The 26291-nt window shown below is 45.4% G+C and overlaps 1 protein-coding gene across 8 annotated transcripts in view; it reads left to right on the top strand.

Annotated features, from left to right (window-relative positions):
- SRGAP3 (SLIT-ROBO Rho GTPase activating protein 3) overlaps nt 1-26291 on the top strand; it is a 268987-nt gene that overhangs the window by 141644 nt on the left and 101052 nt on the right. For all 8 annotated transcript variants that reach the window (XR_012431385.1, XR_012431386.1, XM_074032805.1 and 5 more), the window contains exon 3: nt 6404-6566. Coding sequence is in view for 6 of the 8 variants with exons in the window: in XM_074032805.1 (XP_073888906.1) it covers nt 6404-6566 (163 nt within the window). In the remaining 2 variants the exon portion in view is untranslated. The remainder of the gene's footprint in view (nt 1-6403; nt 6567-26291) is intronic.

Here is a 26291-nt window from a genome sequence, read left to right as displayed (position 1 = left end):
GCACAGGCTCCCGTCTGTTCCAGCACATTCTGCACTTCTAACTCTACCCACATTATTGGGCTAGTGGTGGGTGTCTGTCTTTTCACCAGACTCTCTGCTCCATGAAGGCAGGAACTGTGTCTGCTGGGCTCAAGATTGTGTCCCTGGGGTCTGATCTGTATGAAATATTCAACAAAAATGTATGGAATGCATGAACTGCTGAAGAATGACTGCAGAGCTCTCTTCTGGCATTTAAGCCCAGAGTGACTCCATGGTGTGAGTGGCCAGGCCACAGGGGATAGGTGGCCTGCCCAGAGTCCACAGCTAGCATGGCAGACACTGGTGAACACCCATGCCCATTTCCAGGTGGCTTTCTGTCCTCTACTGCTGTGCTGAGTCCCACCTGTGGGCCTTCTTTCTTCTTTCAGTCATGGTGAGACCCTGCCTGGTACCACTGTGGCCAAGGCCACAGATACCAGCTTTCTACAGAGCGACTTTTGACCCTGGCCCTGGACAGTTCAGCCCAGTCTTTTAGACTACAAATGACCTGCCCCACAGGAGGGAACCAGGGCTAGGAGAAGGTGGGGGTGCAGAACCAGCAGTTCCCATGCTGGGATGGACCTAGAGAACGGGCCGCTGATCGGATGGCAGGCCTGGGACAGCATCTCAGAGAAGGCTGGGCTGCACATTGTCTCATCTTGCCCTCTTTCAGGGAAGCAGGAGGGGAGGCGCTGCCGCGGCTTGGCCCTGCCCCAGCCCTTCGGCCACAGCCTTGCCAGGCTTCCCGGGGATTGACCTCTTCTGCCATGTGGCCACAGCATTTGTAAAGCCTTCCTTGTTGTTCTGTGGTTTTAAATAGCATCCAACTCCTTGCTGCTGGCTTCCATGTTTGTCTCTCCAGCCCCAATAGCTCCATCTGGAGGCCCCACGGCCTTTTAAACTCGTCCTGTTCAACTTGAAGTCATCGTCCTCCCTCCCCGCCCCACCCTTGACCTGCTCCTCTTCATCTCCACAGAGGCTCCTTCTGCTCCTCCAGGTGCCCAAACCAGAAACTGGGGAGTCATCCTGGACATCTTTTGCTCTCTCCCAACTTCCAGCTCCAACTCCATCCCATCAATCTCCCTGTCCAGTCAATTTCCTACCTAAGCCTTTCTTGAATCCCTCAGTTTCTCTCCCGGCCCCCAGCTCTGCACAGCAGCCAGAGTGAGAGTTTGAAAGTGCAGTTTTACCCTTTCACTCCCCTCCTCTAAACACTTCAAGGGCTGCCTGCTGACCTCAGGACGGAGCTCGAACTCTAATGAGAGTTACAGGCCCTTTGCCAAGTGGCCCCTGCCTCAGTCTCCATGTTTACCTGCTGTCCTCACTCTCCTACCCCAGAATACCATGCTTGGGCCCTCTCCCTACCTGCTTCTCCCTCTCCTGCTCCTCCCTGGGCCTTTGCTCATCGCAAATGGGCCTTTGAAGGCTCCTCCCTGTGAAACTCCAGTCCAATCTTTAGTTCTGTCTAGAAAGTGTTTCCTCCAGGAAGCCATGCATGCCCACCTCACCACCAGATCTGGGAAGGAGGCTCCCCTCTGTTCCGTAGCCTCCTTCCCATGACAGCATTGATGAGGCTGCCTCACCACTTTCTGTTCCTTGTGAATCTCCTTACTCAAGTGGAAGACTTGTGGGGCAGGATCTTGCAGCCTTGGTTGCTACTGCACTCGCAGCACCTAGTCCTGCCGAGCACAGACACACAAATGCAAGGAGGGAATGAGGGCTGGAAGGAATCTTCGCAGCAGCTGCTCACTTCAACTTGAGTCTTCAGCTGCTTTGGGTAACATCCTCCTCCTTGCCTTGGCTCATTGTGCCTCCTGCAATTCTGTCTTAAAACACCACACTGCCTCCTGGCTTGCAGCTTCTGATAAGGACAGCGCTGTCCTCTCTGCCCTTCCTCTCATCTCATCTTTCTGGCTAGATGACCTAGTTAATGGTCCCCAAACTGTCCCAGCAGTTCCCCATCAGTTCCAGATCACTTGTCTTTTTCCTTCCCTCTGAAACTCACCTTCTGGCTGTGGCTTCCATAATTTTGCACATTTAATTCCCTGGTGCTGTTCACTTCTTGCCTCCCAGGTTCAGCTAAGCCCCTGAAGTAATTTAGGTAACAGCTCAATTATCCCATCTCTCTTTTAATCTTTCCATTTCCATCACCACCTAGGAAGCAGTGAAAATGAGACAAGCAATGCATTTTCTGTCCAAACCTACTGCTCCCCTTGCAGTTCTTATCTCAGTTCATGTCATCAGCATCTACCCAGTCGCCTGAGATCTGAGCCTCTGAATCACCTTCTGCTCCTTCCTCCTCTCTCTGCTCTTTCCAGGAAGTTTCCAAGAGGATCTGCTCTCCTGTTGAGAAGTCTCTCAAGTCCATCCTTCTCTGGCCACAAGCCACACCCGGGCCTCACCATCTCTCTTTTGAACCAAGATTACCTCCTGCCTGGTCCTCTTACCAAAAGCCCCATATCCCTGCTCAATCATCAACCCACCTACCCATCCATCCCTTCATCCTTCAATCTGCCTTCCATGATCATGCCAAAACACATGTTGGTTATATCCTACCTCTGCTGAAATAACTTCCATGACTCCCCACTGCCCATAGCAGACATTCTTATTTATTTTAGAAACCGGGTCTTGCCTATTACTCAGGCTGGAGTGCAGTGGCATGATCATAGCTCACTGCAGCTTCCACCTCCCGGGCTCCAGTGATCCTCCCACCTCAGTCTCCCAAGTAACTAGGACTATGGGTGTGTGCCACTACGCCTGGCTAATTTTTAAATTTTTTGTAGAGATGGAGTCTTGCTCTGTTGCCCAGGCTGGTCTTGAACTCCTGGACTCAAGTGATCCTCCTGCCTCAGCCTCCCAAAGCCCTGGGACTCAGGCGTGAGCCACTGCACCCGGCCTAATGCAGGCATTCTTAACTCTGGCTGCACATTAGGATCTTCTAGAGAGTATAAAAATATGAGTACCACGCGCTACCCTCAGATATACTGATTTTGTCTTGGATGAGGCCTGGGTCTTGGTGTTTTTTTTAAAAACTCCCCATGTGATTCTAGCGTACAGGACAGGTTGAGAACTGCGTGGTCTAAAAGATAAGGGGTCCCACCCCCTTAGTCTGGCAGTGTCCCACACAATTGGGCCTTTAATCTGTATCCCCAGCCTCATGTCCTACAGTCCTCCACTAACACACTCAGAATTCCAGCTCTTCTGAGCTACTTCACTATATTTGTACCCACTGTTCCTTGTACCCACAATTCCACCCTCTCTCTGACTTCTGACCATTTGAAAAACTCCTACCCATCCTTCAAGACCCAGCACAAATGCAACCTTTTTTCATGGGTCTCTCTTCCATAGCATCTGCTACATGGCAGGCACGTTGCTGGGTGCTGGACATGATGACACAATGGAAATGATCTCTGCTCTCAAAGAGCTCACAGTAGGATAAGGGGGAGAGATGGAAACTCCTTAAGTAGAAGTTCTCTAACTTGAGTATGCATCCAAGTCACCTTGAGGGCTTGTTAAAACACAGATTCTGGGCCCAGCCCTAGGGCTTCTGAGTACGTGGTTTGGGGCTGCCCTGAGAACTTGTATTTTCAAGTTCCTAAGTGATGCTGTTGCTGCTGGTTCAGGGGCCACACTGAGAACCACTGCCTTAGCGTGTGGTCAGGGGAGTGTTCTCTAGGGAGGTATTATCTAAGTTGAACCTCCAGTAATAGAAACAGGCTTTCATGAGAAGAGCAGGGACTGTGGTATTCCAGATAGAGGGAAAAGCGTGAAGACTCCAGTGGGAATAGAAGGGGCCATGTTCCTGGTACCCAGAATGCACTAGAGAAGAACGATGCCTTTTGCAGCTTCTCCAGCAGAACCCATGCTCTGCGTGTGTCTCTGTTATAGACCGGAACCACCTTCCTCTCTAATTCTATTTTTCTGATGCAGCCACTCAGCAGTGAGCCCCTCCAAGGCAGAGTGTGCATCACGGCCACCTTTGGGTGCCCAGAGCCCACCCAAGACCTGACACAGTAGATGTTGAGGGATTCTTAGTTGGGGTCTAATTGTAGTGTCCTGGCTTTTTCTGTAGGCTATAAGCTAAGGAGAAATCCGTTTGTTTCACAGCAGTGTTTTAAATGCTTCATCGTCCCCCCTTTTCCTTAGATAGTTCCCGTCCTTTATCTAAATCTAATTTTCTTCTCTCAAATTTCTGCTGCCTAGATAGATTTTTAGCACATTTGGTGAGAAAAAGAAAAATTCCTTGAATTCAAGGTAGCCCTCCCCCACCTACCTTCCCAAGCCGCAGGAGATAGGGAGAGATGGGTGGTGGGGGTTGGGTGGGGACAGCAGTTCAGAGGTCCTTCTGCTTGGCTTTGGGAAGGTGGATGTGGTCATAATGGGAGTCAGCAGAATTGCTGTATTAGTCCATTTTCATGCTGCTGATAAAGACATACACAAGATTGGGAAGAAAAAGAAGTTTAATTGGACTCACAGTCCCACATGGCGGGGGAGGCCTCAGAATCATGGTAGGAGGTGAAAGGCACTTCTTATATGGTGGTGGCAAGAGAAAATGAGGAGGAAGCAAAAGCAGAAACCCCTGATAAACCCATCAGATCTCATGAAACGTATTCACTATCATGAGAATAGCACGGGAAAGACTGGCCCCCAAGACCATTCCCACAACATGTGGGAATTCTGGGAGATACAGTTCAAGTTGAGATTTGGGTGGGGACACAACCAAACCATATCAATTGCCTTCCTCAAAAACGCTAATAGTGGGAGGCTGTGTTTTCTGAGAGCAGAACCTTGGCCAGCTCCGGGAGGTGGTCCACACTCAGGACAGGGGTGGGACAAGGCAGGCCTGGGTGGCCCTTGAGCTGCCACCTTAGGTGGTGGGAGGGCCTCTCCCCTCACATCCTGCCTTTCCAACATCTCTCTCCACACTGGAAAGGAGTCAGGGAGAGACTCCAGGTCAGAGGACAAGAGCTTTAGCACACGTGCCCTGCGTGGCAGGAAAAGGTTGTTGGTTTGGTTTTGCTTTTGAATTGCCCTTTCTCTTCCTTCCTGGAGAACGGTGTATCCACCCTTTCCTGAGGCTCACAGAGGGGTCTTTACAAATGCAGATGGTCCTCAACTTGACCATGGGTCGACTTCGAATTTTGAGAATTTACAGTGTTGTGAAAGTGATACACATTCAGTATAAACCATATTTTAAGTACACATAAAACCATTCTGTTTTTCACTTCCAGGATAGCAGTCAACTAATTACATGAGATATTCAACACTTTATTAGAAAATAGGCTTTGTGTGCAACGATTTTGCCCATCCGCAGGCTAATGTGTTCTGAGCACGTGTAAGGTAGGGTAGGCTAAACTATGATGTTCCGTAGTTTGAGCTTACTAAATGCATTTTCAACTTAGGATATCTTCAACTTGTGATGGGTTTATTGGGATGTAGCCCCAAAGTAAGTTGAGGAGCATCTGCAGAGCCAAGAGACAGATTTTCTCTGGTCTCATTAGCATCCTGAGCTTTGGGAAACAATAGTGTAAGAATCTGTGTTTCTCAGACTTGAGTGAGTATCCGAATCCTCTGGAGGGCTTGTTAAAGCCCAGATTGCAGGCCCACCCCCAGAGTGCATGACTCAACAGGTCTGGAGTGGGACTGGAGAGTCTGCATTTCTAACCAGTCCCCAGGTCATGCTTTTGCTGCTGGTCTGGGAGCACACTTTGAGAACCCCTGCTTTAGCATCACACGCAGCTAGAGAGTGCTAATAACCTATCAGTCACTGCAGGACGAAGAGTTTATTTGTCTTGTAGGTACTTGCATTTTCCTTAACTTTTCCTCCTGAATACAGAATCTGAACCCTCTTAGCCCCTTTCCCAACAGCTCCATGGAGGGGCAAAGGCATGTGTTTCCAAGAGCCCAAGAGACAGAAGCCAATCCCTAGGGAAGAACAAATAAGTTAAGAACCCAAGAAAATTACAGGGGTTGAGGGAGGCAGAATGGGGGAGTGGAAGTATCTACTTTTTGTTCTTTCTATTGCATAGTCCCAGAAATCATACAAGTATAATATTTAAAACACAATTGGTTTAGTATTTCTTAGCCCCAGGGGAAGTAGCTTCTTCCCAGAAGGTAGAGGTACCTGGAGCAAGCACCATATTCAGTGGGAGAGTAGAACCGCATAGGCATCAAAGACCTGAGTTCTGGCCACAGTGCTGGTCTGTGACCTTGGAGGATCCCTTCAGCTGTTGCAGCCTGTTTCCCCAGCTGTATAATGTGTAACAACAAGACTGACCTTGAAGGGGCACCATGGCAGTCAAAAGAGCTGAGGTGGGTGACAGCATAAACCACTGTTTGATTACAGTTCCAATGTAGCCAACCTGAGCTTTCTTGGTTTCCACAGGAAGGACCAGTACCTCCTCTCGCCTGTGAACTGTTGGTATCTGGTTCTGCATCAGACCCGGCGGGAGAGCCGAGACCATGCCACCCTCAATGACATCTTCATGAACAATGTAATCGTCCGCCTCTCCCAGATCAGTGAGGATGTCATCAGACTCTTCAAAAAGGTGGGCAAGTAGGCTGCCCCACATGTCCCAGGTCTTTGCCCCAAGCTGGCCCATGGTAACACTATACCAGCCAGGGTGGGATGTGGTTTGGAGACAAGGGAACAGGAGGGGCAGGTGCATTGAAGGATGCAAGTGGCTGAGGGCTGAGCCCGTTTGAACCCTGGATGTGCCTTTTAAAGAGTGTGTTGTCTTAGCCACTTCAGCAATCATTGCCACAAAAATAGAAACCTTTGCATAGGTAAGTAGTACATGTTCACTGTAGAAAATTTTAAAAAATGGAGATGAGCACACACACAAAAATTAAAATAACCTGAAATGGCATTGTTTGGAGATAATCACTTTGATATCCTATGTGTACAAATGCAAATACATTTTCTGAGAGTGCTTAAATGTGTATATATTCTAGTGTACATATGCATTTTTTCCAAGTCAGATCATAATGCATATATGATTTTACTACCTGCTTATGTCACCTAACAAATTACATAACACTATATTACATTTTCTCACATCAATAAGTATATTTCTATAACATTTTGAATGGTTACATAGTATTTCATTATATAGATGTACCCTAATTTATTTAATCTCTTATTGTTGAGCACTTAAGTTTATTTCTGTTATTTTACTCTTATAAATAACACTGCTGTGAGCTTCTTTGTCACATTCTCTGTTACTTTCTTAGGATCAGTTTCTGCAGTGGGAATTTTAGAGTTGAAAGTATGCTCATTTTAAGGCTTTTGACAGTGTACCTTATTGCCTTCAGAAAGGTTTTACCCATATAAACAACCAGAAGCTGAGTGTGGAAGGAGCACTGAGGTCTCTGTATCCCATGTTCCTTGCACAGTGCCTGGCATATACAAGGTGCTATGCAAATGTTTGTAGAACTAAACTCACTTTTGTGGATGTCAGTTTCCTTGTCTGTAAAATGGGCAAGTTATTTAGCCTCTGTGAAACTCATCCTCTTTGTCTATCCTGCAGGGTTAAGGTCAGCTACTTCCCAGGAGGGTGAGGGTTAAACAAATGGTGTGCAGGGAGAGTGGCATTATTACAAAGTGGTTTGGGATGTGGCCTCTGGGTCCAGAATTCTTAAGTTCTTGGGTTCATAATCCTGGTTCCATCATTTATTAGCTGTGTATTTTTGGGTTTGTTACTTCAATGCTCTGTGCCTCAGTTTCCTCATTTGTGAAAGGGGGATAGAGATAAATACCCATGGGCAGATGGAAGGATTAACAGGCTTGTTGTTCCTGTGTACAGCGTGGAGAGCATCACCTGGCACTTAGTAAATGCTCATATAAGCTGACTATTATTATGCAGATTTAAGGGACTATTATCACCAAAAGAATCTAGCTCATCTCTTCTTGCCAGGTGCCAGTTTCAGGGGTTTGGTGACCTGAGATTTCTAGAAGCACAAAGAAGGGGACGAGTTGATTGAAAATATAATCATGTCTCCATGGTCTGCGTTTGGATTGTCCACTGTGAGGATTACTTCTATAGCAAAATTGTAATCGCAGGCTAATTTTCTCCTGCCACACAATATGCTTCTGGTCTCCTTCTGGGGTTGTGTTTATGAAATGTGGGCTGACTTTCATATTTGCATAAGCAAACATAATTAGGAAGGTAAATACAGTGCAAAGAAAAAAAAAATTACACAGTGCTTTGCAAAGCCAAACTGAAGTGATCCAGACGTCTGCAAGTTTGGGGTGGTGGTTCCATTCCCAGCCCCCGCCGGCTGCTGCTGTCACATCTTTTTTCCTGGGTGGGAGTGACTCACAGAGAAAGGGTCATCCAGGCCTTTAGGAAATGAAGGGTCTTTTTCCTGAGCTGAGCCCTGGGACAAGTGAGATAAATCTTTTCAGTTCTCATTTAGGCTGACAGCAGCCTGACTTGTGATGGAGGTTAACAGGGTGGAAAATAATGAAAAAAAATGTCTACAGCTGAGCTCCTGGCTGCCTTGTTACCAGGCCTGTGCCTGTGGAACAAAGGAAATAACCCAGCCCACAGGGGTTTGGAGAGAGGCGCGGACAGAGCCTGGCTGTCTGACTTTGCACAGCACGGCCCCTTTGTGTTGCATCAGTTATACCTAATTTCGGAACGGTGGCCGGCACTCTTTACATAATAATAGTTCCCGCAGACCTCAAAGCAACTATGGAGGCTGCTCTCTGGTCAGACTGGGGATCCTCACGCACTCCATTTTACAGGTGAGGAAGTAAAGTGTTGGGAGGCTGCAAGGAGAACCCAGACTTGGTTGCTTTGGGCCCCTTGTCATTACCAGCAGGAGGCAGCGTGGCTGGGCTTTTGGAGTTTGTTTCAGAACCGCCTATCACTGCACCCTGGGCAAGTCTCTCTCAGTCTCAGTTTTCTCATCTCGGAAATGGAGATGGTAACAATGCCAACTTCACAGGGGGCCGCTTTAATACATAGAGGTGGGCCAAGTGTCCCCCAGGCCTGGTATCTAGTAGGTGCTTATTAAATGGTAGCTTGCCAGTGATCCCTAAGAACAGAAACCACTCCCCATGTCTGAGCTGGGGTCCTAGGGCTCTACCAAGCCACATTCTGGCAGTGAGGCTGCAGGAGATGGGAGCGGCTACTAGGCCAGGTGTCTGTCCTGTGCCTATCTTCTGGCCTGGGCAGCTGCCCCGCCTGCCAGCCTCTTACTGATGCGGGAGGTGGTTTGACTTCATAACTTACCTTTTCATGATTCTCTATTTCCCCTTTAGAAGTGGAGTCTGTTCTTATGACTAGAGGCAGCACTTCAAATTCCAGAAGCCCATGCACGTGGCCCTTGCTTTAAGTGTGAGATGTGGATCAGCCATAGTAAAATTAAACTGAATGAGATCCAGGAGGCCATCTTTAGTGATCAGGACTCTTACGGTGGCAGACAGCAGAAATGCAGCTTACCCTGCTTTAAGAGGAAAAGGGATCTTACTAGTCATAAGCCTGGCTTCAGGCATGGGGGGCTTCAGGGGAACAAAGGATGTTACTAGAATTCTCTCTGCAACTCTGCTCCTGTTTTCTCTGTTTCCCTTTTTTTTTTGGTGGGGGGAGGCTCGGGGCTCTTTCATAGTCAGCCCCCCGCCATGTGATAACCAGAGGCCCCTGGCATCTCCAGGCTTACATCCTCTCTGCTTCAAGTCCCTTTTCACAGAATGGGATTTTTTGGTCTCTGATTGGTCCAGCACGGGTCACGTGAGCACACCCTGGGCTGCTTCTGTGGCTGCGGCGCTGCAAGGCTCTGCCTCACCAGGCCAGGAAGCATACCCGTCCCTGAAGCCAGATGCACTCTCAGTTCCACCTGACCCATGGGACTAAGAATGGGTGAGGGGTGGTTCCCCAAGAAAAGTAGGAGTGCCTTTACAAGAAGAGGGGAGAAATAAAACAGGAGATGGCCACTGGACTCTCTTTTCCAGCCCTTTTATCATCCTCTACAGCAGCTGTACGCCTCTGCTAGATGTCCCTCAATAAAGAATGCTCCTTACCTCTCACAATAGCTCATTCCATGTGGGGACATCCGTGATCAATAGAAAATTCTCCCAAATGCCGAAATGGAATCTTGTAGTGTTTTCACTAACGGGTCCTGATCATCCCTAGAGGGCCAAACAGATCAGACCCACATCGAAACCTGTCAGTTGCTTGAAGGCAGGAATCATGACCATCCACCGGTCCTTCCTGCCTGTAGGCAGATGTCTCAGGTTCCTTCCATCATCCTCCTGGAATTTGGCTTTGTGTTCTGTCCCCATATCAGTCGCTCTCCCTGAGTCATGCTTCAGGTCTCCTCTGACTGACAGAAGTTACTATTCAGAACCAGTCAGAATACTCTAGGAAGGTCTGAGCAGCTCAGGGCAGAGCAGGGCTGTCCGGACACTTTATTTCTCATAATAAGACCCGTGAAAGTGTTTGCCTCTTTAATGATTGTTTTACCACATGATTGACACAGTGAACTCTCGGTCAGCAAAAAGTCCCAGGTATTTTTGTACCAATTGTTTTTTAACCTAGCCTTTGACTTCTGCTTTTGTGTTTCTTCATATTTACCCTTCTAAAACTTCGTTTTGTTAAATTCTGGTCAAATGGGATCAGTGTCCTTATTTGGGTGATTTTTCAAGAAGCAGGAGGGTAACTGCCAAGAGGTCCTAATTCCTCCTCTGTGGGAAAAGACTGTTTTGTAACTTCTCCATGTCTTCCTCCTCGGTGTCACCTTCTGTGTATCAATTCTTTGGCCTCCTGTTTGATTCTTCTCTGTCTTCTTTGTGAGAGGTGGAAAGTGGGGCAAAGGGTTGAGAATAAATTCACAGTGAAAGTGCCCCTGGAGTTGGGTGTTGGCATATGAATAAGAGCCTGCTGAATGGGGAAAGGAGGTTGGGAGTTCAGGGTCTGGAGAAAGGCAAGAGCCAGTGCGTAGAGTTTATTGTGATGAAGGTCGAAGGAAAAAACTCAGAACAGAGGCTGAAAAATGGCAGTGCACAACTGAGTTTGGCTCTGACGTATAATCGTCTTGGCCCATACTATGTTAAGAAAGATTAAGCTGACATTTAAGCATTTAAAGATTTCTCCTAAAATCACGATTTTGTGTTTCTTTTGCAAAATCAGAAGCTCTAACTATACCAGCCCCACGTGGACTCACACTTGGCATCAGCTGGCGGTAGCTGAGTGGCCGCCAGCCCCGCAGCCTGGGCACGCTGTCTCTGCCACTCCACTGACCCTGCTACCGCATTTTACCTTACGTGGTTCCTTGATTTTGATTCTCTGGCCCTTTGTACATTTGAGTTTGTGACCCCACCTTTAAACATTACCTAACTGTGGTTCTTAAATTCCAGCGTGCATCAGGATCACCTGGAGGCTTTATTAAATGCAGACTGCTGGGCCTCAGTCCCACAGTTTCCGATTCAGTAGGTTTAAGGTGGGGCCTCAGAACCTGCATTTCTAGCATATTCCCAGGTGATACTGATGCTTCTGGTCTGGGGACCATACATAGAGAATGAGTCCTAGTCCAACCTCCTTGTTTCACAGATGAGGAAACTGAGGTTCGTGTTTGGCAAATGCAGAGTCTGGCTCCAAACTCGGGTTTTCACCTCCAGCTCCAGGACTAAAGCCACTACCCCATGCGCTGCACCAGGTGGGAGGGTCAGTCCTCATCCCACTTGCTCTCCTTCTCCCCACTAACCGTTTCTGAAACTGGGTATTGAAGCCCATTCCATTTCCAGTCTCATTCTGTTTTCTTCAGCTTCCTTAACAATAGCCATCCATTATTCTATGCTCTGATGCCTGTGGAATCTAATTACTTGCCCCAGCCGTGATGTGAATTTGATGGTTGGAAGCTGTGGTGTTAGAAGGAAGCACTAATGAGGAAAGACTCTTTGCAGAGAAGAGAGGCCACGTGGGGGGCTTGTGTTTGAAAGCAGCCATTCACTGTGTGGCAACAAGGACTTGGTCTTGAGTGAGTTGGTCTTGAGTGAGTTTTCTCGTTCCCGCCTCGAAGATGTCCATCGCATTTCATAAATAAATCAGGGCTTTTTGTGTTCCATAATTGCCTTGCTTTGTAACTGAGATCAAAAGCACCAGTGGCCTTGGATTCAAAGCCAAGTTTATATTTTATTTTTTGGTTGCATGAGAGAGTAGAGTGAGGGTGTGCATGCTGGAGGGTCCAGCTATGAGGCCTGCATGGGGAAGGAGAGGGAGAGAGCAGAGTGGGCACGCTGCCAAGGGATGAGGCGCCTTCAGCCAATCTCCACCGTCTCCCAGGGAGATGAAGTCGCGAACGGTCACTCTGCCAGTAGAGCCTGCTAAGCCGGTCATCATCAGGCACTCCCAACTCATTTAATAAACATATATTAGCACTAGCATGACAGTAGGTAAACAATAATTATAGATAACAAACAGTGAGCAAATGCCTGCAGTGTGCCAGGCTCTGGGCTAAGCATTCTATACACATTTAACTCTTCAAACCTAAGAGGAAGATGCTGCCATTATCCCATTTTACAGATGAGGAAACTGATGCCAAGAAAGGTGAGGTTAGGGTGTGTCCAACCCCAGAGTCCATACTCAGATCCAGATGTGTCCAACCCCAGAGTTCATACTCAGTGGTAAAGGCAGGTGCCAAAGAAGATAGAGCCAGGTGCAGTGGCTCACACCTGTGATCCCAGCACTTTGGGAGGTTGAGGGGGAGGATTGCTTGAGCTCAGGTGTTTGAGACCAAAAACAGAGACACCCTGTCTCTACAAAAAATAAATTAGCCAGGCATGGTGACATGTGCCTGTGGTCCCAGCTACTCAGGAAGTTGAGGCAGGAGGATCATTTAAGCCCAGGAAGTTGAAGCTGCTGTGAGCTGTGATCACTCTATTGCACTGGGTGACAGAGTGAGACCATATCTCAAAAACATTAATTAAAAAAAACTAAAGTAGATAGATAAACGACTCAGACACAATGCCCTCCTCTCCCTCAAGGAGCTTCCAGTGCAGTCTGAAAGCAGAGACAGGTGTGAAGCGGTAACTCATTCAGATACAGCAGAAAGGGATGGTTATTGCCACAGAAGTTTGTTCAGAGGGAGGAGAACTTCTAACCTGGGATCGGGAAGGTTAGAGGTGGGGGAAGCAGCATTTGAAGCGGGCCCTTCAGAGTTGTCCTGAGCTACAGCGAGGAGGCTGAGCCTTTAAACCCTCATGTTGGGTAGTCATTGGATGTGGGTTCCCTCTAAAAGAGGTTGTGGGCTTGGGCAGATGATGCCTGTGCAACCAAGGCAGTTCCAAAGTGGCTGACACCTGAGGGTGTCCATTGGCAGCACTTTCCTGCAGCTGGGGAATAGGTTCCCCAGGCCTGAAGGGGATCTGAGTGGTGTGTCACAGCGCCCACAGCAGATGTGCAGGATTTAGGGAAAGTGGGAGACGGAATCCACACCAAAGCAGAAGCCAGTGGGAGGAAAATCTGGGTCCTGGATCATGAAGAGGTGGGTAGTCTAGTGCAGTGGCCAAGGCTGGGGCCGGACTCTGATTTCATCTCTGTCTTGCCACTTTCCTGCTGTGTGAGCTCTGCCTAATCCCTTAAACTCTCTCAGTTTTGTCACTTTCAAAGTGGAGCTAATAATAGCCTCCATCAAAAGGTTGTTGTAAGGACTAAAAAATTATGTAAAATGTCTACCCGGTACACAATAAACAATCTATAAATAATATTATAGCTATTAGGCCAGGCATGGTGGCTTATATCTGTAACCCCAGAGCTTTGGGAGGCCGAGGTGGGAGGATTGCTTGAGACCAGGAGTTTGAAACCAACTTGGGCAACATAGCAATACCCCATCTCTACAGAAAAATTAAAAATTAGTCAGGTGTGATGGTTCATGCCTGTAGTCCAAGCTACTTGCGAGGCTGAGGCTGGAGGATTGCTTAAGGCTGGAGGATTGCTTAAGCCTGGGAGTTTGGGGCTGCAGCGAGCCAAGATAGTACCACTGTACTCCAGCCTGGGCAACAGAGAGAGACCCTGTCTCTAATATATATATAAAATATATAATTTATATCTAATATATCTAAAATATATTATATATTTATATAATACATAATATATATTTATATATAAAATAATGTAAAAAATATATAATATATAATATATAATAATCTATTATACATAATTGATTATAATATATATTAGCTATTATTGGGATGATTATTTGGACTTTGAGAAGAAATTTAATGAGAATGAGATTGGAGATGGGATGAAGGAAGATTTTTTCAGGGCATACAGGTTAAACAAAGGGTCAGAAATAAGAAAATATGCTCAGGAACCACTCACTAATTAGTTCTTTTTTTTTTTTTTTTTTTTTTTTTTGAGACGGAGTCTCGCTCTGTCGCCCAGGCTGGAGTGCAGTGGCCGGATCTCAGCTCACTGCAAGCTCCGCCTCCCGGGTTTACGCCATTCTCCTGCCTCAGCCTCCCGAGTAGCTGGGACTACAGGCGCCCGCCACCTCGCCCGGCTAGTTTTTTGTATTTTTTTTAGTAGAGACGAGGTTTCACCGTGTTAACCAGGATGGTCTCGATCTTCTGACCTCGTGATCCGCCCGTCTTGGCCTCCCAAAGTGCTGGGATTACAGGCTTGAGCCGCCGCGCCCGGCCAATTAGTTCTAAATGATGGTAGTCTTGTCTCTCCTTTTATAACCTCTAATTTCTTTTTCTTGCCTTATTGTCTTGGCTAGGACCTTCATCCAGTACAGTGTGGAGGGAAGTGACACCCTTGACTCTTAAAAGGCATGCTTCTGATTTTTTATCATTTAAGACAAAAACTCTTAGCAAATTAGGAATAAATAGGAACTCCGCCTGATAAAAGGTATTATCAAAGCCAACAGCAAGTCACGCTTGCTGCTGAAGATAATTCAGCAAGATGGCTGCTTAAAGATTAATATACAAAAGTTAATAATGCTTCTGTGTGCCAGCTACATCCAATTAGAAAATGTCATTTAAATGTATACATTAGAAAACAAGAATAATTGAAAACTGATGCCATTGCAGCTACAAATTAGCTGTATCACAGAAGTTTTGATAAGTGATGCTGTCATTGTCATTCATATATAAATATTTCATAATTTTCATTATAATTTCTTTGACTACAAATTATTCAGAATTAGGTTTGGGTTTTAAAAAAATTTCAAAGGTTTTGTTTTTAAAGGCTTCTTATTTTTAGTTTCTAAATTTATTGGATCATAAGAAAATTAAGACAATAGAAATTTATTTTTGTTTTTTGTGTTTTGTTTTGTTTGTTTATTTTTTGAGATGGGTTTCACTCTGTTGCCCAGGCTGGAGTGCAGTGGTGTGATCATAACTCACTGCAGCCTCGAACTCCTGGGCTCAAGAAATCCTCTTGCCTTAGCCTCCTGAGTAGCTGGGACTACAGGGGTATGCCACCACACCCTGCAATTTTTTTTTCCAGTTTTTGTAGAGACAGGGTCTCACTTTGTTGCCCAGGCTGTTTTTGAACTGCTGGCCTCAAGCAATCCTCCCATCTCAGCCTCCCAAAGTGCTGGGATTACAGGCACGAGCCACCGCACCTCGCAAGGTTATGTGTTTTTTGGTATTTGTTGGAGCATTGGCCTTATCAGCTATCAAGTCTTCCTCTGGAGTGATAGTCAGACATTACTAGAGCAGGGCTAGACCAACTGATCAATTGGACTGAAAAGAGCCCAGAAGCAGAGCCCTCCATATATGGAAACTCGGTCAACGACAGTGGTGCATTACGGATCAGAGGGAAAAGGATGACTACTTAGTACATGGGGCTGATTCAACTGATTGTTTGTCCTTTTCTTATTATTTGTAAGAGCTGATTTTATACATACATATACATATACATTCCTCATGTGGAAAAATATAAGGCCTTTACCTTAGTTTACAGAAATATATTCTGGAAAGCTTAAGGTGCTAAAGGTAAAAAGCAACACTTCAAGACTTTTGAAAGACAATGTAGATTACATTTAATATTTAAAACCTTGGTATGGGAAAAGGCTGCTTAAAGAAAGCATTAAAAAGCACAACCGTAAAAGAAAATATTGATTAATTTCATTATATAAAAATAAAAAAATCTTCCATACAACAATAAATAAATAGAAAATATGGCCAAGACAAGGAGAAGATATTTGGCATACACAGAATCAATAAAAAGTTAATACCCAGAATATAAAATCAGCTCTTACAAATTAATAAGAAAAGGAAAAACAACCCAGTAGAAACATAGTTGTAAGTGACTCACACCTGTAATCTCAGCACTTCAGGGGCTGAGGTGGGAGGATTACTTGAGGCCAGGAGTTGAACACGAGCCTGGGCAATATAGGGAGACCCCGACTCTACAAATAATAATTTTTGTAAAATTAGCCAAGTGTGGTGGTGTGTGCTTGTGGTCTCAGCTACTCAGGAGGCTGAGGTGGGAGGATCTCCTGAGCCCAGGAGGTTGAGGCTGCAGTGAGCTATGATTATACTACTGCACTCCAGCCTGGGCAACTGAGCAAGACTCTGCCTAAAAAAAAATTAAAAAGTGAAACTTAAATGGTCAGTGATATAAGAAAAGATGCTCATAATTACTGGTAATCAGGAAAAGGTAAAAGAAAACAAAATGAGATACAATCTGACTCCCAGTTGGTAGGTAAAACAATCCTAAGTGCTGGCAAGAATGTGGAGCCTCAGGACCCTCATACATTCCCAGTAAACATGTAAATAAGTCCAGCTCCTTGAGAGAATAATCAGGCAGTATCTAGTAACAGGGCAGGAAGGGGTACAGACCTTTTGACCCAACAATTTTACTTCTAAATATAACCCAAAGATATTCTAGCATATCTGCACACACACAAAACTGTATGAGAATGTTTGCTGCAGTGGTGTTTCCAATAGAGAAACAGAAATAACCTAAATGTCCATCATTAGGGAAATGGTTAAATAGGCTGTGGGTAGTTGCATCATGGAATCTTATACAATAGTGAAGATGAGCTAGATCTGCAAGTATCAATGTGAATAAAACTTGAAAACTTAATGTTGGGTGAAAAAAGTAAGGTACAGTATGATGTTTTTATAAAATTTGGAACACAGATGAATACTTTATATGGTTCATATGGTTAGACACCTGGCTGAAATAAAGCTATGCAAATGTAGAATGTGTAAGAATACGCAGCAGTCTCAGAATTGTAATTGAGGAAAGAGGGAGCAAGGAAGGAGACCAAGAACATTTCCAGTGTATCTATAACATTTTGCTTCCTAAAAATAATTTTGAAGCAGAAATAGCAAAATGTTGTTATCTAATTTGAGTGGTGTGTTCCTGGGTGTTTGTTATTGTTCTCTCTCCTTTTCTGCATATTTTAGATGTTGGAAGACTGAAATTAAAGATAAAAATAAGGAAAGTGAGGTTGGAGACAGGTCGAGGACGCCTTTGGGTGTCAGAGTGAGAAGCTGGGGTTTATTTTCTAGACATTAGAGATCCACTGAAGGTTCTTGAATAGAGGGGTGAAATGATCAGAGACAAGTTGAAGGATGATTAATTTGATACGGTATGTTTAATGGCTTTGAAAAGAGATTTTGGATGGACGGTGCACGTTATTATACATATACACTTGTATATATACACTTGTGAAAGATAATGGGGCCTGGATCAGGGAGATTGATACAGGAATGCGAAGGAAGGAAGGAAAGGAAAAATGGATGAATGGATGAGTGGGTTGATGGATGGATGGATGGATGAATGAATGAATGGATGAGTGGATGAGTGGGTTGATGGGTAGACGGATGGTTAAAAGAAAGGATGGATGAATGCATGGGTAGGTTGATAGATAGATGGGTGGATGGATAAATGGATCAGTGGGTGAGTATATGGGTGATATGGGTGAATAGGCAAATGGGTGGAGAGGTGGATAGATGGGTGAATACATACATAGAGACATTTTTGAAATGCCAATGCAATCCTCATTTACATCCTGTCCACAAATAATTCAAGTGAAACAGAAGATCAGGTTATAAAATGACAAGGAGGTTAAAGTGATGTCTCAAGTCAGTGATTCAACGGTAATAAGTGATCAATAATGCTTTGAAACCAACAAATAAACCTAACAACATCCATAGTCATCTTGAAGATAAGTAGAGTGGGAGGAAGCAGCTCAAAACTGAGCAGCTTCAGGTTTTCATAGAAACTGGCTTTTCAGGAAGACAGCCCTGTCACTTCCCATGACATGTATGCAGGCTTTCATCTTACCCTCAACCATAGCTCCTGATCTGTGAGTGACTCTTAGAGAGAGAGAGAGAGAGAGATTATATATATATATATATATAAAATATAAAACATCGACGTCAGGAACACAATCAAGAAAGATTACTCCTGAGTATGTGAGTATGTTCTGGGCCCACAGAGATTCAGCCCAACTTTCCACACCATCCCCAGCTACCTCGGCTTGGAAGCCAGGGTGGGGCAGGATTGAGTAACAGATGACAGGAGATTCTGCAAGATGGCACAGGGCACTGTATGTTTTCTGACATTTATGATGATCTAAAGCAGAGCTGTGTAAATATCAATATGTTTTCTATACTAAGGCAGAAGAGTATTCATGTTTTATAATTATTTTTATAAGTTTAGGGAAAGAAGACCTTAAAGGTGCTTAGAGTGCTAACTTTCCGAATGGAGGCAACTCGGTTGAGAATATCACATTCACTAGCTCTATGGCCTTGGGCAAATTACTCAGCCTTCCTGAGCGTCTGTGTTCTAATCTTCAAAATAGATTCAACAATTGTGCCTCGCATAAAGGGCTGATCTTAGGCTTACATGAGGTATTGTCTCATAAAGCAGTTAGCATTGTGCCTGGCACATGCCAAGAGATCAAGAAACAATAACTATTATTGTTATTATCCACAATGGTATGTATTATAAGTACATTAGTAGTAATTATACTAAGAATTATTATTAATAAGTATTACCATTATTAATAATATTTAGTATTATCAGTAGAGATCCAGAAACTTCTACCATGACCATGTCAGATCACTTTTCATAACCATTCCAAGGTATCCTTGGACTTCCTCAGGCCTGTTATGTAAAGCAGTTCTGAAAGTGAAGCTTTCAGCATAAACAGGGTCCCAAAGCAAGGCTGGGAGTAATTGCAGGGAAAGGAAATGCTGGCCACAGTGCTAGACTCACTGCCTCCGTGCATGCCTGGGCTCCTGGGTGTGCATGAGTGGGGCTCACCACTGCCAAGAATGTCCAAGTGGTTCCAGGGCCTTCCTGCTTCTTTGCAGTCTGATATCCCAGCCCTGGCAACAGTAGGAAGAGCTAAGGACTCGAATCTGCATTCTTAAAAAATGAGTAGATGACAACATTTGGAGTTCAGCAACAGGAGGCATAAATTAGTGTGGGAAGGGAAGGAGAATAGGGAGGAGTCCAGGAGCAGGGAAAGGAAGAAAATGGGAGGCAGAGGGAAAGAATAAAAGGATTAGGATAGAGGGTGGGCAGGAACCCGGCTAAGGAGGATGTTTGAAAGCAGAGGTTCGCACCCGGATGGAGAGCCGATGGCCCGGTTACTGGCAACCAAAGCCCTGGCTAGGAATGGGAGTGAGCCATTAGCTGTTGGAGCTGCTGTGTTTGGGGGCTGACCTTCCAGCACAGGCTGGAGAAGCCTGATCCTCTGAGACACGCCTTTTAAACCTTTGCTTTGGAAATAAAAACACAATCGCTTTGGGAGATGGCCCGTGCTTACATATATCATGTATTTAAATAGGGAACATCTGTGGGTCTCAAGTTTTGTGATTTGATGAGAAAACAAGCCAGAGTGTGGAGAAGCAGTGGGTAGGAACTGTCGGCATCTAGGACTGAAAGAGACAAAGGATTTTGTTGTTGTTGTTGTTGAATTGTGTTTGTTTCCTGTTGTTGTTTTTGAATCCCAGAATTAGGAAAATCATGAAATGTCCCTAAGAGTAACCCAACATGAGAACATCTACTCAAGCAAAGAGTGAGAAAACAGAGACAGGGGCTGGCTGAAGTAGCGTTTGATGAGACAGGAGAAGAGCGGCCCAACACAGATAACTGAGAGTTAACAAAGGCCACCTGTCTTACTCCTGCATTACAATTTTCTAAAAGATTGTTTAGGATGGTCTCATTGGGAGAAATGAAAGGGGTATGTGTGTGTGTATGTGTGTGTGTGAGGTGTTGTTCTTAAAACCCAACATTTTAAGATGGTATTATATTTTAGACATAGAGAGTGACATTAGCTCTGGAAATGACCCATCTTTGAGTTAGTTTGAGGGAGATAGACACATGCCCTTTAAAAACAGAGTTTTTTAGGCCAGGTGTGGTGGCTGATGCCTGTAATCCCAGCACTTTGGGATGCTGAGGCAGGTGGATCACCTGAGGTCAGGAGTTCAAGACCAGCCTGGCCAACATGGTGAAAACCCATCTCTACTAAAAAGACAAAAATTAGCTGGGCCTGGTGGTACATACCGGTAATCCCAGCTACTTGGGAGGCTGAGGCAGGAGAATCCCTTGAACCCAAGAGATGGAGGTTGCAGTGAGCTGAGATTGCACCACTGCACTCCAGCCTGGGTCTCAAAGCAAGACTCCATCTCAAAACAACAACAACAAAAGAAATAGAGCTTTTCGAATGTAACTCATAAAGTCCTAGGACCTACTATGAGGTTTTTGAGAGTTTTTCCTAAAAAGCATGATGATCCCTGCATTGAAACCAAAATCAAATCATACAGGGCAAGATTTTCATGGCAAAGGAATTGATTTAATTCAGAGCTGTGTGTGTCAAGAACTTTGTCAGCTGATTTCATCTTGACATGAATTAATATTTGCTTGATTTTTTTTTCAAAGAAATAAGGGTCAGAGGTGACCATCCTTTACTCCTCTCTAGTTTCCTACTGCTCCTGCACAATGATGAGCTTATCCGCAGGCATTTACAGAGCGCTTTTTGTATGTAGGTGTTCGTAATCGGCATTGTGGGACATTCTCCGAAGCCAGGGTTCTGGTCTTTAGGGAGCATGTGCTCTAATTGTTGGGAAATTAGTCCTTTTGCAGGAACTCTTTGAAAACTGATGCTTGGTGGAGGGTTTTCAGAAGGCCGTCTCATTCAGTGGTCGTTTTGGTATCTACAGACTGACATAAGCATGGATTACCTTAGTATGCTTTCAAATAAGCAAAAATGAAAATGTATGGTATCCTGTAAACTGATGAAATACAGAAGTGAATCTTGTTTAGGCACCACTAGATCTAGGTACTGAAAGGCTCTGGCTGTCTGCCCTAGTGGGCCTGGTACTGCAGGCAGTGCAGTACTCCTGATGACCCCTTTAGCAACCCCAGGGGAGAGATGATCTGAGACTGTGGTTATGAGAAAGCTCCCAGGGATGATTCTTCATTGGCTTAGCCTGGAACACGTGTTTGTCTCTGATCTGATCACTGAAGGCAAGGAGCTGGAGCCTGGTCAGACCCTACCCCTGCGTGATGATCTTGTGTGGCCAGGCAAACAGGAGCCTGTTCCACCTACATCTCATCTTCTGTTAGCAGAAGAAGGAGGAAGGGAGAAGCAAGACATGGCCATCATGGCTGGTTTATTCCTAGCAGAGAAGGTGGGCTAAAGAGGATGAGATCTGCTTGTAAGTTGGGGCAAGGCCCAGAGATGCAGATTTCTGCGCAGGTGATGAGAAAGTGCGTTGGCCAGGTAGGTGATGTCTGGAGGGCAGGGCCCCCTTTGTATTTTCCTTGTGGTCTGGACTCATCTCCATTACAGCCTTGTGATGACTTTTTTTCACTGTGGGTCTGCATCTTGAACTAAGTCCTAAGGAAGTAGATCATAGTAAGTTGCTATGAGTGCCAACTTTGGAGTCAGACCAGTCAAAAAGCTGAATCTTGTCTCTGCGGCTTTCTAGCTGTGCAACCCTGGAGAAGTTGCTCAGCCCTTCTGAACCTCCAGCCCCCCCACCCTGCTTATCTGTCAAGTGGGAATAATTATAGCAGTTCCTGTAAATATTTAAATTAGATAATGCATGGGAGTGACATTGGATAGTATTCAACAAATGGAGTCAGGCGCTGTGGCTTATGCCTGTAATCCCGGCACCTTGGGAGGTTGAAGCAGGCCAATCACTTGAGCCCAGCCAGGAGTTCGAGACCAACCTAGGCAACATGGTGAGACTCTATCTCTACAAAATTAAAAATATTAGCCAGGCATGATGGCATGTGCCTGTGGTTCTAGCTACTCGCGAGGCTGTGGTGGGAGGATCACTTGAGCCCAGGAGGTCGAGGCTGCAATGAGCTATGTTTGCACCACTCTACTCCAGCCTGGGTGACAGTGAGACCCTGTCTTTAAAAAAAAAAAAAGAAAGAAAAAAAAGGAAAAATGCATTTTTTAAAAAACAAAACAAAACAAAACAAATGGGAAGCGCTCCATAAATGGTAACTGCTGTTGATAAAACAGTGCTTAAGAGGAGGGACCGTGTCTCATTCAGCTTTTTGTCATTAGTGCGTAGTTTAGGCTGGTATATACTGGGTAGTCAATAAACACCATGTAAATGGAATCAAAGCTAGTGAAACATGGACCGCAGAGGGACAAGAGGCCACCCCTTTCCTGAGAGGCCCCACTAGTGTCTGGTCATAAACTCAAATACCTCTGTGGGCTATACGGAGGACATGGCTGGGTGGAGGGAGAAGCTGGGCACTGTGGTCACCTGGACCAGCAGTAGCACAAACTCGGACCGAAGGGGCCACCATACTTGAAACAGGGGCTTGGCATTGCTGGATCTTCTAGCATTACCAGAGACACTGAAAATCAGGACTCATGCAGGAAATTTCCTGAGTTTTCAACACTGGGAAAGCATCCAGATGTTCTGAAAGCACTGAATGGCCAAACAAAACATGTCTGCAGCCAGAGAAGCTGCCACTTGGAAGCCTTGGTCTAAGGCACTATTTCTCAATCAGCTAGGAGAGGGGGAGTTTTATCCCCCAGGGAACATTTGGCAATGTCTGGAGGTAATTTTGGTTGTCACACTGGGGGTTGGGGGTAGGGAATGCTACTGGCATCTCACGGGTGGAGGCCAGGGATGCTCCTAAACATCCTCCTATACACAGGACAGGGAATGCCTGGCCCTAAGGGAGCTGAACTGGCTTTAGCTACGGGCAAAGAGGCAAAGGAACTAGGCAGGGCTGGGGTTCCCTACACTCATGGTGACTGGCCCTTGAGGTTGGTCAGCCTCATTTTACTGGCTTATTTGAGCATGAAAGACAGGGCTGTGCTCCATCAACCTGGGGGAGGCACAGCTACCACGGCTGAGCCCTCCTTGGCCCCATGTCACTGTTTTCCACTGTCCACATACTCCCTGTGCATGAAGGAAGCAGCCTGCCACCCCGACCCCTGCAGGCAGGAAAGTAATGTGGAAAATGTGGGCAGTGAGAGCGAATACATGATCACTTGGGTTCCTAAGGGCTGGGTGTGGTGTCTGCTGGAGATCACAGGGTTTGGGCTTCCTGTTATGGTGAAAAGTTTCATTTGAGTTCCTCATTCAGTAGTTTCTGGAACCATAGTTGAGAATATTTCCCTTCCCAATCAACCCCAGCCAAAAATAGAAAGAATGCCTTTGAGTCCTGTGCAATTGAATATTTACTCTGTGGCCAGCCCAGGGCTTGATGCTGGGGAGTTGGTGAGCAGAGAGGCCTGGGCAGGTTCCCTCTGGCGGCTTATAGTCCTGGGGAAGAGACACAAGAACCCGATCTCCAGCTCTTCCCATTCAACGCACCCTCCAATCACTGGTGTCTTCACCTTCCTGAAGCATAGCCCTGGTCATCTTAAACTTCTGCTCAACAACCCCCAGTGGCTCCCAGTCCTGCTCTGAAGGAAGCCTGCACTCTATCCACCTCTGTGATCTGACCCAACCTCTGTCTCAGGCTTATCTCCTGCTCACCTGTTGCCGATCTTCTCTCTTCATGAACCAGTCTTTTCACCATCCCCAATCTCCGTGCCCCCTGCCTAGAAGGCTGTCTCTGGCCATTCATGCAAGCTAAGAAGGCTCTGGAAGTATCCCCTCAATCCTCTTCATCACTTTATCTCACATCACATCATCATTAACTCTTGTATGGCCCTTTCCGCTTCCTGCCTTAGAATTGTGTTCTTGACTCTACCCCAGCAAACTGGGAGATTCTTAAGGGAAGAGTTGCTAAAAAATTCGATTCTATATTCCCTTCTCTGGGCAACTTCCTAGCCTTGTCCTTGGCATCTCGTGGGTGTTGATTCAGCCTGTACTGCTATTTCCCCGGGACTTCATCTGTGCCCCATATGGTGCTAGGTGCTGCCATGTGTGTTATCTCTTTTCATGCTCATAGGGACTCCATGAGACCCATGACATCATCTCACTTTTACAGATAAGGAAACTAAGTCTTAGAGGAACTGTCACTTCCTTCATTCATAGATTCATTCAGCAAACACATATATATATACACACATATATATGCATATACATATAATATGTATTTTATATGTATATGTATATTACATATGTATATGTGTATATATGTATAATATACACATACATATAATATGTATTCATATATGTATATGTATATATGTGGGTATATATGTGTATATATATGTACACACATATACATAAATATACACACATATACACATACATATATACACACACATATGTATGGGTTTTTTTTTTTTGAAACAGAATCTCATTCTGTCACCCAGGCTGGAGTGCAGTGGCATGACCTCAGCTCACTGCAATCTCTACCTACCGGGCTTAAACGATCCTCCCACCTCAGCCTCCCTAGTAGCTGGGAACACAGGTGTGTGCCACCACACCTGGCTAATTTTTTGTATGGTAGAGATGGGGTTTCACCATGTTGCCCAGGCTGGTCTCGAATCCTGGGCTCAGGTCATCTGCCTGCCTCAGTCTCTCAAAGTGCTGGGATTACAGGTGTGAGCCACCATGCCTGGCCAAGCAAACATATTTAATGAGCATGTACCATGTGGCAGGCTCTGTTGCATTGCAGAAATGCAGGAATAGAGGAATAAGATACTGCAGATTGGGTCCCCCAGGAAGCAGACCCTGGGACATCTGAATTTAGCTTCTAGGAGAATGATGAAGGAGTGTTCTCAGGATGAGCCACTTGGGAAGGCAGGTGAGGCAGCAAGGTGAGGTCGAGCTGTGATGCAGGCTGCCTTACTAGAAGTCCTAGCTAGCCCGGTGGGGAGCTTTTTTAAAACTTTTGTTTTCAGTTCAGGAGTACATGTACAGGATGTACAGATTTGTTACATAGGTAAACGTGTGTCATGGGGGTTTGTTATACCAATTATTTTATCACCTAGGTATTTAGCCTTGTATCCATTAGTTATATTTCCTAATCCTCTCCCTCCTCCCACCATCCATCCTCTGATAGGCCCCAGTGTGTGTTGTTCTCTTCTATGTGTCAATGTGTTCTCATTATTTAGCTCCCACTTATAAATAAGAACGTGTGGTATTTGGTTTTCTTTTACTGTGTTAGTTTGCTAAGGATAATGGCTTCCAGCTTCATCCATATTGTGAAGGACATTATCTCATTCTTTTTTATGGCTGCATAGTATTCCATGGTGTATATTGTACCATATTTTCTTTTTCTAATCTATCATTGATGGGTATTTGGGTTGATTCCATGTCTTTGCTATTGTGAATAGTGCTACAATGAACATACACATGCATGTGTCTTTATAACAGAATGATTTATATTCCTTTGGGTATATACCCAGCAATGGGATTGCTGGGTTGAATGGTACTTCTCACTTTAGATCTTTGAGGAATCGCCACACTATCTTCCACAATGGTTGAACTAATTTACACTCCCACCAACAGTGTAGAAGCAGGGAGTTCTGAAGATGGAATGACTCCTCAGAGCTGTCTGAGTTGAGACAGGAAGAGGCTGACCTCGATGCCCCACAGTGGTCAGTCTTTGGGTAAGGGCCACACTCAGAAGGAGGTGTATACTGGTGCCATTTTGTCCTCTGAGGCCATCCCTGTAGGGTGCTCTCAGCTGAGGGCTGTCTGCCTGCAGCACTCCCAGCAGATGGAAAATCTGAGCATTCATTGCCAGAGAGAAAGTCTCTTTGCCCTTATGGGGCTGACATAGAAGCAGGGGAAACAAATGATAAATGAATGAACAAGTAAACAAACAAGATCATTTACAAGTGCAGAGAAGACATAACAAGGTGCTCATTTTACAGTCAGGAAAGCTAAGATGCCAAGAAGTTGAACGACTAAAAGC

Source organism: Macaca fascicularis, chromosome 2 (genome assembly GCF_037993035.2).
Source record: "Macaca fascicularis isolate 582-1 chromosome 2, T2T-MFA8v1.1".
NCBI lineage: Eukaryota > Metazoa > Chordata > Mammalia > Primates > Cercopithecidae > Macaca > Macaca fascicularis.
This window is presented reverse-complemented; position numbering and strand designations above follow the sequence as displayed.